At 36.1% G+C, this 13,298-nt stretch overlaps 1 protein-coding gene across 2 annotated transcripts; it reads right to left on the bottom strand.

Moving 5' to 3' along the window:
- LOC18589723 (beta-glucosidase 12) lies at window positions 7,708-12,409 on the bottom strand. 2 transcript variants are annotated; one of them, XM_007014820.2, is made up of 13 exons: window positions 12,067-12,409; window positions 11,819-11,888; window positions 11,239-11,297; window positions 10,344-10,419; window positions 9,881-9,958; window positions 9,691-9,778; window positions 9,325-9,580; window positions 9,119-9,234; window positions 8,745-8,962; window positions 8,600-8,631; window positions 8,384-8,486; window positions 8,101-8,209; window positions 7,708-8,008 (listed from the first exon to the last, which is right to left on the bottom strand). In XM_007014820.2, the coding sequence occupies exons 1-13, from the start codon at window positions 12,223-12,225 to the stop codon at window positions 7,819-7,821; spliced, it is 1,554 nt and encodes a 517-aa protein (XP_007014882.2). In that variant the 5' UTR covers window positions 12,226-12,409; the 3' UTR covers window positions 7,708-7,818. The 2 variants fall into 2 exon arrangements, with proteins under 2 accessions (XP_007014882.2, XP_017983197.1); XM_018127708.1 differs by lacking the exon at window positions 9,881-9,958.

The following is a 13,298-nucleotide window of genomic DNA, read 5'->3' as shown; positions in this document are numbered from 1 at the left end:
GCTTGTATTTTGGTGGTTTACGTTTAGCAACTGTTTAGACTATTTTTTCTTACTGGTTTGATGGTTTTTGGTGTTAAGTGGTAGTGGTTTAATTGGTTTTTGGTAATTAGCAGGTTAGGACATTTGTTTTATAGTTAGTTATTGGCGTGTCAGCGTTAGCTTGTGACAACATTTTACTTGTTATGCATGGCGTGTCAGAACAATTTACTTGTTATGCATGGCGTGTCACAACGTTTCACTTGTTATAGATGGCGTGTCAGAACATTTTGTAGGGCATCCATGGCATGTCAGAACATTTTGCTTGTGTTGCATGGTGTGTCACAACGTTTAACTTGTTATGCATGGCGTGTCAAAACATTTTGCGTATTATCCATGGCGTGTCACAACATTTTACTTGTTATGCATGGCATGTCACAACATTTTACTTGTTATGGTTTGTGGTATTTTATGAGCTAACTAACAGTTTTTCCCATTTTGTAAGGTGGTCCTTTATCTCACATTGCTGGTCTGTAGCACAATGATGCTGATAATGGGTAGCATCATGAACTTGGTGGTCACATTCAAAATGACGTTCTTGGTGCTGACGGAGAGCACGTAACTCATGTCGATGACATCGTCGATGAAGCTGTGGCAGGGGATGTCACCCTTCAATCAGATGATGCTGAAGGAAAGCATGCTTCTTTGCCCGAGTCCATTATCAATGCATCTGCTGGAAGGAAGGGGGACCCTGACTCAGTCATAGCTGAAGGAGAGCATCTTCCTCCGACCGATGCATTCGTCGAGGTAGCAGCAGGAGCTATGGTGCTTTATCAGAGCACTCTTGATGCAGTTGAGACACGATCCTCTTCACCAGAGTCATCTGCTATCCATCATGGTGCAACAGAAATTTTAGACCAAACTGAGCAGGCACGGTTGAAACTGACGAGCAAATACATGGCAAGCCTGTACGTCGACCCCTTAGTGAGCTGTCGAGATCTGAAGGATACAATCGTAGAAGCCTACTAAGATTTCAAGAAAAACAAGTCCGCGAGGTAAGCTCATAAATAACATTACAAATATTGTTTTTTAATCAAACATTAATCCACCAAGACTTATGAAATTCATTATGTTATCTATGCAAGCGTAACGTCGACATCTTAGGGGATCAAAAGGCTGACTTTTTCATAATCTTAGAAGATCCCGATGAGCAAATGACAAGTGAATATATCGACGCATGCCTCAGTGTACTTGGCAAGGGGATGACAGGGCCGAAGTTGAAGCTGTACGCTACCCGTGCATGCGTGGTTGACACGACATTCTTCGTATGTTTATTTGAAAATTGTTCAATTCTATAAATACTAAGCTTTTGATTGCATGAGGTGTAAGCTAATGTTTACATGTTTCACAGGACGCCATCCGTATGCTACACACGAATTACCAACAGAAGATGCCCGGGGCACAATGCAAATTTTAGATGAGTTGCGAGGGTTCGTGGAAGGTGAAAGGTCGATATACGGCAAAAAATGGGAAGATGTGGATTTCATCCTTACACCTTGCAACGTTGTAGGGCATTGGGTGGTTGCAAAGATCGACTTGGTGAGGTGGACAATGAAGGTGATGGACTCTGCAAGAACTTCGGATGCTAAGGATAACGGAGTTCGTGTGGCTCAGATGACACCCTTGATGACAATGATGCCAATCATCTACCACCAAGCCAGTTATTTCAGCAGAACACGTTGAAAGAGACGGGATTTGACGCCGATGCCATTGGATATTCATTTGCCAAAAGCTAAAATGCATTGGCAAAATGATAGTGTCAGTTGCAGTATGTTCATGATAGGGTACATGGACGCTATTTTGCAATCAAAACAGATCAGAGTTAAACAGAATATGATTGCAAAAATGCGTCGGTAATACGCTCTAGAAATTTTTTCCAACAGTTGTGAGAGCGAACCTTGAACATATTGACCTTTGTCTATACTTTTTTTTTATACAGAATTATTTTTATATAATTAATTTTATACACAAATTTTTTGTATACATAATTTATTTTATACAATTCATTGTATACAGAATTAGATCTTTTTGTATACACAATATATTTATACATAAATTTTTTCCTATACACAATTAATTTTATACGAAGAATTTTTTTTCTTTTGTATACACAATATATTTAATTTGATACACAATCGCAAGAAGTCAGCGTGTGACGCCATAAATCTGCTACCAATCAGCGTGTCTCCGCATACATCTGCTTGCACTTAGCGTGTCACCCCATAAATCTGTAAGAAGTCAGCGTGTCATGTTGTAAATCCACTAACACTCAGCGTGTCAGCCCATAAATCCGCTTCCACTCAGCATGTGAGAACAATTGGGCCTTGTCATGTCACACCAGAAATCTGCAGATACTCAGTGTGTGACGCCATAAATCTACTTCCACTCAGCGTGTCATAACAATTGGGTCGTCGCGTGTGACCTGACGATACTGCACCAAGTCAGCCGTGTCACACCATAAGTCTGAATTAACTTAGCGTGTCACGCTATAAGTCTGCTTGCACTCAACGTGTCACCACAATTGGCTCATGCCGTGTCACCCGCCAAGACTGCAACAGGTCTGCGTGTCACATCATAAGTCTGCATTCACTTAGCATGTCACCACAAGACTTGCAAGCAGAATGCTCTTAGTCGACTAACCGATATTGGCGAAATTTAATTACTCATGAAATAGAAAGGAATTTCATTGTAACAACATGAACGGTTAAATCAAATGAAATAGAAAGGAATTAAATCAAATCATTAATTGTTTAATACAAGTGGTAATAAAATGTGACAAATGGGGTAACAGTATAGGGACTTTATCTCTTAAATTGTAGTCAAATTGGTTTTGCTTTACGGATTTGTCCGCTCGGTCATTCTATGATCCACCTTTAGTTACGAAATTTATTGCCAAACATTTCAGGTAGCTAAGCCTGTCAAAGATCTTGTCTGACGGAGATTGTAATCGGAAACATTCTTACAAGCAATGTAAGAATGTACTTTAACACAATCTTGATCAGACAGAGGCCTTGACAGGCTTATTTGCTTGAAATGTTTGGCAGCAAAGTCTGTAACTAAAAGTGGCTCATAAAATGACCGAGCAGACAAATCCGTAAAGCAAAACCAGTTCAACTACAATTTTAAGACACATTTAGTTAGGCAGACAAGCTGTCTTCATCCACGACACACCCTACATTTTCATACATTGTCCTTCGTATTGGACAATTGTTGCGTGTGTGACCGGTTTATCTGTAACTTGAACATGTTTTAGGTCGACGCATTCGTGGAGGAGCCGATTGACTTGGAGATGGTGTTGGATTTGTGGATGGAACTACAAATAGGGATGGGTAGTTCTCTTTGTTATGCTTGTACCTCTTGCATTATGAACATCTCTGTGCTCGACTGCCTTCACTAGCTGATGGAATCTTTCTTCTCCTAGGTCTTCCCGTTTGGCTTTGCCAAGGTGGGGGCAAGACAATAATTTGTTTCACATGAAAAAGGATGTCCCACTCACTAGGATGCCCTACCAACCTAATGGATCCCGAATAACCCTCCACTAAAATGATTGTCTTGTAGTAGTCAGCGCAAAATTCAATGGCTTCACGATTGCATTTACTGAAAAAAACAATAAACTCAATCTTCAAGCACAATGTAAATACTATGTCAATTATGGTTTAAATAAGAAATAAAGATATTCTGATCTTATTGATGCAATGGCATGCTTACATGGCAGTAAATCTGTTTGGAACTCACAACATGAACACGTCTTCCTAGACAAGTTTACAAGTCCGTCCATCTTCCCGTCTTTAACTTCAAACTTCACTCGATTGATAGGCTTAACTACAAAGCGATGTGCATCATTGAACCGTTTACTCAATTGCCTGGCAACCCAAGGGCTGAGGAGCTTGGTCACCTTGACGGCCTCCTCGTACCGGTCATGGAACCAACGCTGGAACATGTCTTTGATGAACTCGATCAAAACAGTGATCGACACTTGTCTTGCATGCTTCAAGCATAAGTTAACACATTTCGCAATGTTGGATGTCATCATTTGGTATCGCCTTGCCGGTGAACATGCATGTGCCCATTTCTCAGGCCCTATTCTCATAAGGTCAGCGTGGGCTCCAAGGTGAATCTGCTGTAATTGGTTCATATGTCTATTGAAATCGGCCACCTTATAGCAATCTCGAGCAAGGGTGAAAAGCATACAAACATAGTCGCGTTTGAACTTGTTTTTAAAGTTTTTTTCAAGTGGTAACCACATCAACCATGGTGCGCTTCTAGGTATGCATTTTGGATTGCTTTCTTAATGCCGAGATGCTGATTAGAAATGAACATAGTGTTTTCATGACAACCAACCGCATCACGCAGCTTGCTAAGAAACCATGTCCACGAGTCTTCATCCTCAACATGGCCGATGCCAAACCCAACTGGATATACGCACTCGTTCACATCTTTGCATACAGCGACAAAGAGAACACCCTTGAACCTGCCTTTCAGATGTGTCGCATCAATTGCAACTGTAGGACGCATTACATCGCTAAACCCCCGAATACAAGCCCCGTATGACCAGAAACAATATTTGAATCTTTCTTCCTCATCAGTAGCCACTACAGTCACTGTGCCAGGATTTTCTTGTTCCAACATATAAAAATACGAGGGTAGTAGTTGAAATGACTCCTCTAGTGGACCGAAAACAAGCCTCTCTGCATACTCCTTCGCTTGCCAAACCTTACCATGCAAGCATTCCAATCCCCACTGAACCCTCATCTCACAAATTATGTCCTTAGGTCTCAATGCTACTCCATTAGCCCAAAGCTTATGTGACATAAGTTTACCAATCATTTCGCACTTGTAGTTGGAAACCACCTTTGCAAACCATCAACGACACAGGTGTGTACTTTGTGGAATGTTCAAACTTGCCAATATTCTCCTCTATCAGGTAACTTCATTACACGCACACTAAACTTGCATGCCTTGTCCTTGCAACCAACCTCATAACGAGCTTTACATGACCTTTTTACTCTTATCGCAAACTTCTCTACTATAACCAACATGTTCAAAGCTTGTTTCAACTCAGCCTTGGACGAAAACATTCTTCCTTTGTATAAGCGATCTTCGGCACATGTCGACTCCTCAATGGTAATTGTTTGGAAGGAGAACCTTTCTGCATCTGCAATTACCCACGTACGAGATATCCCTGCATTTCCTTTTTCTTGATCATTGTCATCACATTAAACATCTCTTACATCAACACCTCTAACAGGTTCCGTTTCGCCTTCAACATTATTACAAATTGGAATGTCACTATCATAAAGGTAATCATCGTCTGAACTGTCATCTTGCCATTGTTCAAGCCCATCATCTGAAGTGTCATCAAATCTATCTTCACCGGCAACGAACAAATCCTCATTTCCCTCATCAAATGCAGTATTATCCTCCAGTGTCGCAGTGTCACCCTCCAACCTCACATTGTTATCTTCAAGTGTCGTATTCTCATTTGACAATGGCATTACGCACTCTACAATTTCACCCGATCGTTGCATTTTTTTTTAGAGAAGCAAGAAATTGGTTTGATGCACATCCTGATCGGAATTGTGCAGCCAATTGTTTTGTGAATGTCGTCTGTCTACCGCGCTACAAAAACTCTTGTCTTGTGCATACCTCAATTGCCATTGTTGTGGGTTCTAGATCGAATGCTGTGGTATATGTGAAGCATTGTAAATCTCATTTTGATTGAGTTGATTACCATGTTGTCCAACTTCTTCATGTGACATAACATTTGTTTGGCATCCCTTAATGCTAACATACACAGCCGGAACATTCCTCTGTTCTAGTAAAATTAATGCAGCATCTTCATCATCCTTGATAATTGGCCGTGATAGCTCTTCGGGTGTACTGATCAAGGCATGTAACTCAATCTCGTCAATTTCTGAGTTTACCCCAACAACATCTTCAACCAGCTTCATCAAGCCCTCATACGACAAATCACTCTTAACCCTCCGCATTTGTGACTCACCACCTTTATAATTGCCATCCACCCACTAACCACCGTGTCTTATCACAAGTCGCACAATTGGAACCCCACTGAAATTTTGAAAAAAAAATATATATATATTGTCAATTATTTTACACAATACATGCCCTGATCAAAAATTTGTCAGTCATGTTGTTACACGCCATGCATATAACGTAAAATATTATAACACGCCATGCATATCAAGTCAAATGTCGTGACACGCTATGCATCACTGTCGTAACATGCCAATCATTGTAATTACTAACTCGTTACACCAACAGTCGTGACACGCCAATCACTGTAATTACTGACTCGTTACACCAACAACCGTGACACGCTAAAAACCCAAAAAACCAGTTTATCCACAACACGCCAGGAACAGCCGTGACACGCTAATAACCCAAAAAACTAGTTAACCCACTACATGCCAAGAACAGCCGTGACACTAAAATAATGCTAACACATGTTATAAATGCATGGCGTGTAACAACTCTAGGCAATGTTTCTAATCCATCTTCTAATTTACACTAAATGTTTCAAAAATTTAAATGTGTTGCAGAAATAAATCCAATAACAGGTACTTTGATGTCATCTCTGCTATAGGGTCTGTTAATCTACGACAATGTGGCTAGATGCCGAGAGATAGACCACAGCTCGATGACGATGGTGCTCAATAGAGAGTTGACAGAGCTCATACAGTTCAGAGATTTGAGAGAGTTGACGACAATGGTGCTCAACAAAGACTTGCCAGAGTTGAGACAATTCAGAGAGTTGAGAGAGAAAGATGACCGAGCTCAAACAGCTGAGCTCATTTATTTTTATTTTTTTCTATTTTCTCTTTAGCGGGAGGCAGATAGCTCAAACAACTAAGCATTTATTTGAAACGATATTTTTAAGAGCATTTTTGTCTTCTCATGCTTATTTTTGGCTAGAAACAGATAACTTTATATATGGAGTTATTTTTGAAATCGCCTTATCAAGAGGTCCTTTTCTCACAATTTCCCTTTTCTGCAATATGCTTTATGCTTTCTAGAAGGCTTCACTCACTTCTTCACCCAAAGGGTAACTTTCCTCATTATTCTTGTCCCCGCGCATAGAAAGTTTGAAAATTCTTCCAAGACTTGACAATTGTTAGTCTACGCAATAGCACATTTTCTGACGAGGACAAGTTAATTGTCTTTCAGATTTTATCGAAGACCATAAGAAAGGGATGGAGGCATTCAAAGTAAGGAAAGAGAGAAGGAGAATAAGGGAGAAAGCTGTCATCAATTTTTAAACCAACAAAATTTCTAAAACTCCATCAAAAGTGAGACGATTTAAAAAAAATCAATACAAAGGCTTTCTTTCATTATTTATTATTAAATAAAAATAAAATTTTAAAATATAATAATAATAATAATATAAAAACTAAAATAAAAAAAATCTAAATCATTACATAAAATTAATAGTTGTTGAACTTTGTTTTTTGTTCTAAACATTTTTATAATAAAAAAAGCTGATAATTTTCAAGAAATTGAAAATCATATATTTGACAAAAAAATTATAGTTTCAAAAATAAAAACTTACAACACTCACAGGGTAACATGAAAAACGAATAACGAAAACGTAAATAGCATGCAACAATATTAAATATTATATCTAAATTTAATTTTGAAATTTTTACATTTGGATTAAAATTATTTTATTTATTTATATATTAAAAATAATTATAAATAAATTCAAAAGTATAAAAAATAATAGTAGAGAACAATCTATTATCCAGCCCAGCCGGCTCAACGAATTCAAACCGCATTGTGTGTGGTTGTGGTCTTTAGAAAATTCTTGAACCAACGGGCTGAGAGTTTAGGATATCTTTTCAAGCCATGCTCATAATCAACATAGTTAATCCCAAAGCGCACAGTGTAACCATTAGCCCATTCAAAGTTGTCCAACAACGACCATGCAAAATATCCTTTGACATCCACACCATCCCTATCATCATAAGCAACCAGGGAAATCATATCACACACACACATTTATTTGTTCATGAAAGAAAAAAAAAAGGATAGGAAGAAGCATTTTACCCAATGGCATTTCGGAGGAAAGAAAGATGTTGATCATAGTACTCTATTCTCATATTGTCGACGAGGGCTTCCTCTAGTGACAATGTGGCATTACTGGCCTCATCCACCCCTACCATATGTAGCACAAATGGTGTTCAATGTCCAACCAACATCTCATTCCATCAATTACTATCACTTAAAATAGCTTAGAACTACTTGAGTTTAGTTCAAACTTTGTCATATTGATAACGTTAGAACTTGCATGGTTGATTTTATATTATGTAGAAAAAAAAATTACACTTACCATTCTCAGTGATATAAATGATTGGATTATTGTACTTGCTCTTTGTGTAGAGTAAAAGCTCATAAAATCCTTTTGGATATACATATAGCCAATCCGAAGCAGTCTGCAATATTTCAATGGAATATATATAGAAGAAAAAAACCGGCGTCATTTTAGTTTATAATTTGGATTTAAAGTACGTCGAAAACCTAAAAATTGATCAAGGAATATGCATACTGTTGGACCAATTGGGACTCCGTCGCGCTCAGCTGCCACAATGAAAAATGCAAAGCTCTCATCAGAGTGGATATATCTATATATATATATATATAGTAACTAAGAAAATTAAAAATGTGTGCTACATGTGTCAAATTATATATACTTGAAAGTTTAGCAGAAGCATCAGTCAAGTAGCTTGGCTTTCCAGGACCATGCTTAGGTGCATCAGCTGCATAATTGGCAGTGTAATAGTTCAATCCAAGAAAATCAAATGACCCTTTAAGCATCTTTGATTCTTCTTTTGAGAATCGGGGTAACCGATCTCCAACAAGGGATTGCATGCTTTTTGGATACTCCCCGCTAGTTATTGGATCCATGAACCTACGAGGACATAATAAAATATACCAAATTTAATTAGTACGTGCAAATTATCTTATGAAACAAAAAATGAAAAGTAACAAAGACTTATATTATATATCCAATAGCATAAACAAAATTATGAGTAAGTAGGGAAAAGAAATTATAGGTAAAATTCACCATCCAAACATAAAATCAAGTGCTCGTTGGGCTGCATCTTTGTCGTTCCTCTCTTTAGAGAATGGTACAAACCAGTGAGCTATTAGTGTGATTCCTATGACACCCTTTTGAGTTGCCTGCAAAAAATTTCAACCCTCCTTTATTAATATTGTCAAAAACAAAGTATAATTACCCTCTCAAACACTAATATCAGGGCCTTGTTTAACCTGATATTTCTGCCTGTACAATTTTACAGCAGTTGCATGAGCAAGAAGTTGGTGGTGTGACACGAGGTATGGTTCAATCCCCGAGTCTCCGCCCGTGCAATTGAGTTGTTGCCAATCAGAACAACGACCTGGTGCAAGCGAACCGACTGCATAGCCCCAATTGCTATAGCTCCAAGGCTCATTCAATGTAATCCAATTTTTCACTCTGTCACCAAATTCGTCAAAGCAAACCTCTACATAATCTCGAAAATGGTCCCTGAAATTAACACAATTGGCACTTAATTTAGTATGTTAAGATTGTCCACATGAAAATAAAATCTAAAAGCTAATAAATGATTGCTAATTTTAACTACTATATATGCTTACACGATGTGGGAACTCAAGAAACCACCATATTCATCTTCCAAGGCTTGGGGAAGATCCCAGTGGAAAAGAGTCACATAAGGCTGTAGTCCTACAGGTGAGAAGCATGAACTAGGTTATAGCAATAGCCTAAGGAAGCTATGTTCACAGTAGAAAGAAGATGAGAAAATTTTGAGTATGAGTGAATCGTGACCATTTGCTAAGAGCTCATCTATGAGATTGTTGTAGTATCTAATTCCTTCCAAGTTGACTCCCCCACTCAGCTTTCCATCTAAAACAAGGTCAAACAAACCAAAAATCGAAATTTAGTTGGTATTATTAATCAGTTAACATAGTATTAATTATGACCAATATATATATATATATATATATATATATATTGGNTATATATATATATATATATATATATATATTTGAGCCACAGGCAACAAGCTCTGATCATATTAATTAATTAGAAGCAAGCTAGCTTTTGTAGTATCATATTAAGTGGAAATGTAAAAGTTTCAAATTTTCTCCCCCTTATGTGTACTGTATAGATGTAGTTAATGGAATCCATCAATAGCTTTCAAGAAAAATATTTATTATAACCTCCATAAATTTTCAATTTATACTCTGTGCCTTGGTGCATTAATTGAAGCCATGTACAATTAGCTTACTTGGCAAAATTCTGGACCATGAGATCGAGAATCTGTACGCATCTAAGCCCATTTCTTTCATAATCCCAACATCTTCCTGTAAAGCAATATAATACAAAAGGAAAAATTAAATACGTATTAGGAAAGTGAACATTGTTTCAATTTGTTTTGCATATATAGAATTTCAAACATTGTTTCATTTGACAATAAATTAGTGATTCTCATTTTGGTAGCAAAGTAAAACACAAAGAATAACCCATGAAAGTTATCATGTAAGAATAAACAGTAAATTAAACAACTCCAGAAAATTCAAGCATACTAATCGGTTAGACCCCAAATCTGATGGATTAAACCTCAAGTTTGCCTTAAATGAGGTAAATCTAAAGCAAAAACATGCCCAAATATGACAAACCATTTAAATGTTTGTACCATATTGAATATAAGCTAAGTGGACTAAACTACTATTGTAATTATTGTAATTACAAATGTTCATGATTAATCAAGATCGGCTCTCACTCAGTTCGGGGTTATACGGCTTCCTTTTGTAAAGTCAAGTTCCAGATCAGTATGATTTATCTCGCCCATCCATCTAAGTATCATTTTATTTTTAAAGCAGTAATAATAATAATAATAAGTTATATTAATATTTTAAAAATATATTTCTAAATTAAATTTTAATAATTATTAATAAAATAAGCCGAACAAGGTATGCACGTTTGGGATTAAAAGACTATTCTCAAAGCTAGCATGTGGCAAGTCCAAGTTACCCGATAGAAACTTCGCTCTTTTTAGCTGAACTTTATTCTTTTATTATTTTTATTATTATTTTCTCTCTTTAGAGATAGTATCTTAAGTTTAAATTATTTTTCCTAATATATGATCTTACCACTTGTGGCTACTTGTCTATATGTCTTACCTTGTAACGGTTATAGGAATCAACTGCTACATCTCCATTTCTTCCATCAGCTATTTTATCTGCAAAGAGCTAATTAATTATGTTCAAACATTTTAACAAGATTGAATACAGTATTACTTTCCAGTATTAATTTTAAAAAAGACATGGAACACATTATTACTTAAGCTTCATCAAATGCAAAGTCATACACTTACATTCTTTTTTTTTTTTGTTATATGTAATTCTATTTTTTATTCCATTTCAAATATATAATATATATTATCCTCTTTTAATATAACAATAATACTTAAATTTTCCAATAAATACATAGCTTGAAACAACTTTCATTTCTTCTTTAAAAATTTGTATTTTCTAATACTTTCATAAAATTATAAAGAACAATATTTTATATCCCTTGTTTGTAGACAAATATAAATGAAAAATGGTTTGTTCATTTACTTTTCAAAATCATATATTTCTTTTAAAACAACAACGATATATACTTCTACGCTTTATTCGCTTCATTTTATACTCCAAAGAAACATTCCATTTTTTGTAGCCCAAATACACAAATCAAAAATTAATGGTTGAAAGAGAGTACCTGGATATTTGTGAGTATAAGTGTCCCATATACTGGGTCCTCTACCTCCTTCACTTGCTGCTCCTTCGTACTGAAATATATATACGTACGGACGTATAAATAATTAATTCATGACAGCTCAAAATATGTAGAGAAAATTATCAAATAGTCTCCTAGCCTACATTATTTATATACACTTATTGTCGAGTTTAAATAATATACCAATCAAAAATTTATTAACAAAAAAAGAAAAGAAAACAAGGGTTCACCTGGTAAGCTGAGGATGCAGTTCCGAAAATAAAGCCGTCAGGAAAACTAGTGCGATTAAGGGAAGCGATGAGGTTAAGAGGTGTTACAGCATTGATGTGAGTGATTGATCCGAGAACAAGTAGGAGGATGTAGAGGCATTGACATCCCTCACTTTCCATTCTAAAACTACTTAAGAAATGATGGGTTTATTTATTTGAGCTGCTACCTAGCTAGGAAGAGACAATAGCATTAGGCTATTGGAATGAAGAAGAAGGATTTTTAATTTGGTATAAAAAAAACAGGCTTAATTAGCTCCCACGAAAAGGTCAGATTTGATTTGAGAAAGGTGGAATTCCCACGCCTTGCTTTAATTGCTCTTCAACTTGGGAAACAAATATTGCACCACTAGTCATAAGTAGAAAGCTTTTTATTTCATGTTTACGTGTTACCATCGAATTGCTTTGGATTATTTGGATAATAGCTTTTGAAAAAAAACCAAATCTATCTACTTCTCCTCCTCCTTCGGGCTTAGCACATTGTTTCGATGACGAGAAAGAGTCTTTGATGTTTTTAAGACATCTCATGATCTTAATTTCTCTTATGTATGATTTCGTTTAATTTGTTGTTAATTTATTAAATTATTTAGTTTTTGATAACAAATAAAACAATTATGTTATATGGATAGAGAATTGATTTATTTTAATTGAAAATGTAAATTCATTAAAAAGAATGGTAGTTAGATTCGGAAGTGTTTACGTGCTACTGCCACTAGCCTCATTCCCAAATGAATTGGGTCTTCAAAATTACAACAGAAGAAGAAAAATCAAAGGATCTTATCCTGTGCTCATCAACACCATATATGAGGCTTACCAGCCAGCTTTGCCCAATTTCGCGTGACTTTTCTACTCATTCCCATTCCTCTTTTTCCTTTTTCAAGAATTCAAACTATATCCAATTCTGTGTTGACGTGTTTTGCCGTCAACAATATTTTAATTTTCATCATCCTAAAAACAAATACACATTCAAATTTTCTACCAACTATTTATTTCTTCTATCTTTAATTTTGCTAATATTTTAATCCCTTTGAATAGCCAGTGTATAACATTTCTTTATGCTTGTAAAATAGTTAAGATATTTTGACTTTAGTCTTAAAATAGGGGAAAAAATTGTTTAATATATCAACAAGGCCCAAAAGGAAGCTCACAGCTAGTATTATATATTCCATAAGCAAAACAATGAATATAAAACTCTT

The sequence above is a fragment of the Theobroma cacao genome, chromosome 9, assembly GCF_000208745.1.
Source record: "Theobroma cacao cultivar B97-61/B2 chromosome 9, Criollo_cocoa_genome_V2, whole genome shotgun sequence".
NCBI classification, from domain to species: domain Eukaryota; kingdom Viridiplantae; phylum Streptophyta; class Magnoliopsida; order Malvales; family Malvaceae; genus Theobroma; species Theobroma cacao.
Note: the sequence above shows the minus strand (reverse complement) of the source record. Positions and strands in the feature narration are given on the sequence as shown.

Bases quoted from the DNA above. Each gene is read 5' to 3' on its own strand.
- LOC18589723 (XM_007014820.2), bottom strand. From the start codon at position 12,225: ATGGAAAGTGAGGGATGTCAATGCCTCTACATCCTCCTACTTGTTCTC. The intron at 10,420-11,238 runs GTAAGACATATA...ATTGCTTTACAG, and splicing joins ATTCCTATAACCGTTACAAG to GAAGATGTTGGGATTATGAA. The intron at 9,779-9,880 runs GTCACGATTCAC...TCTCACCTGTAG, and splicing joins AGATGAGCTCTTAGCAAATG to GACTACAGCCTTATGTGACT.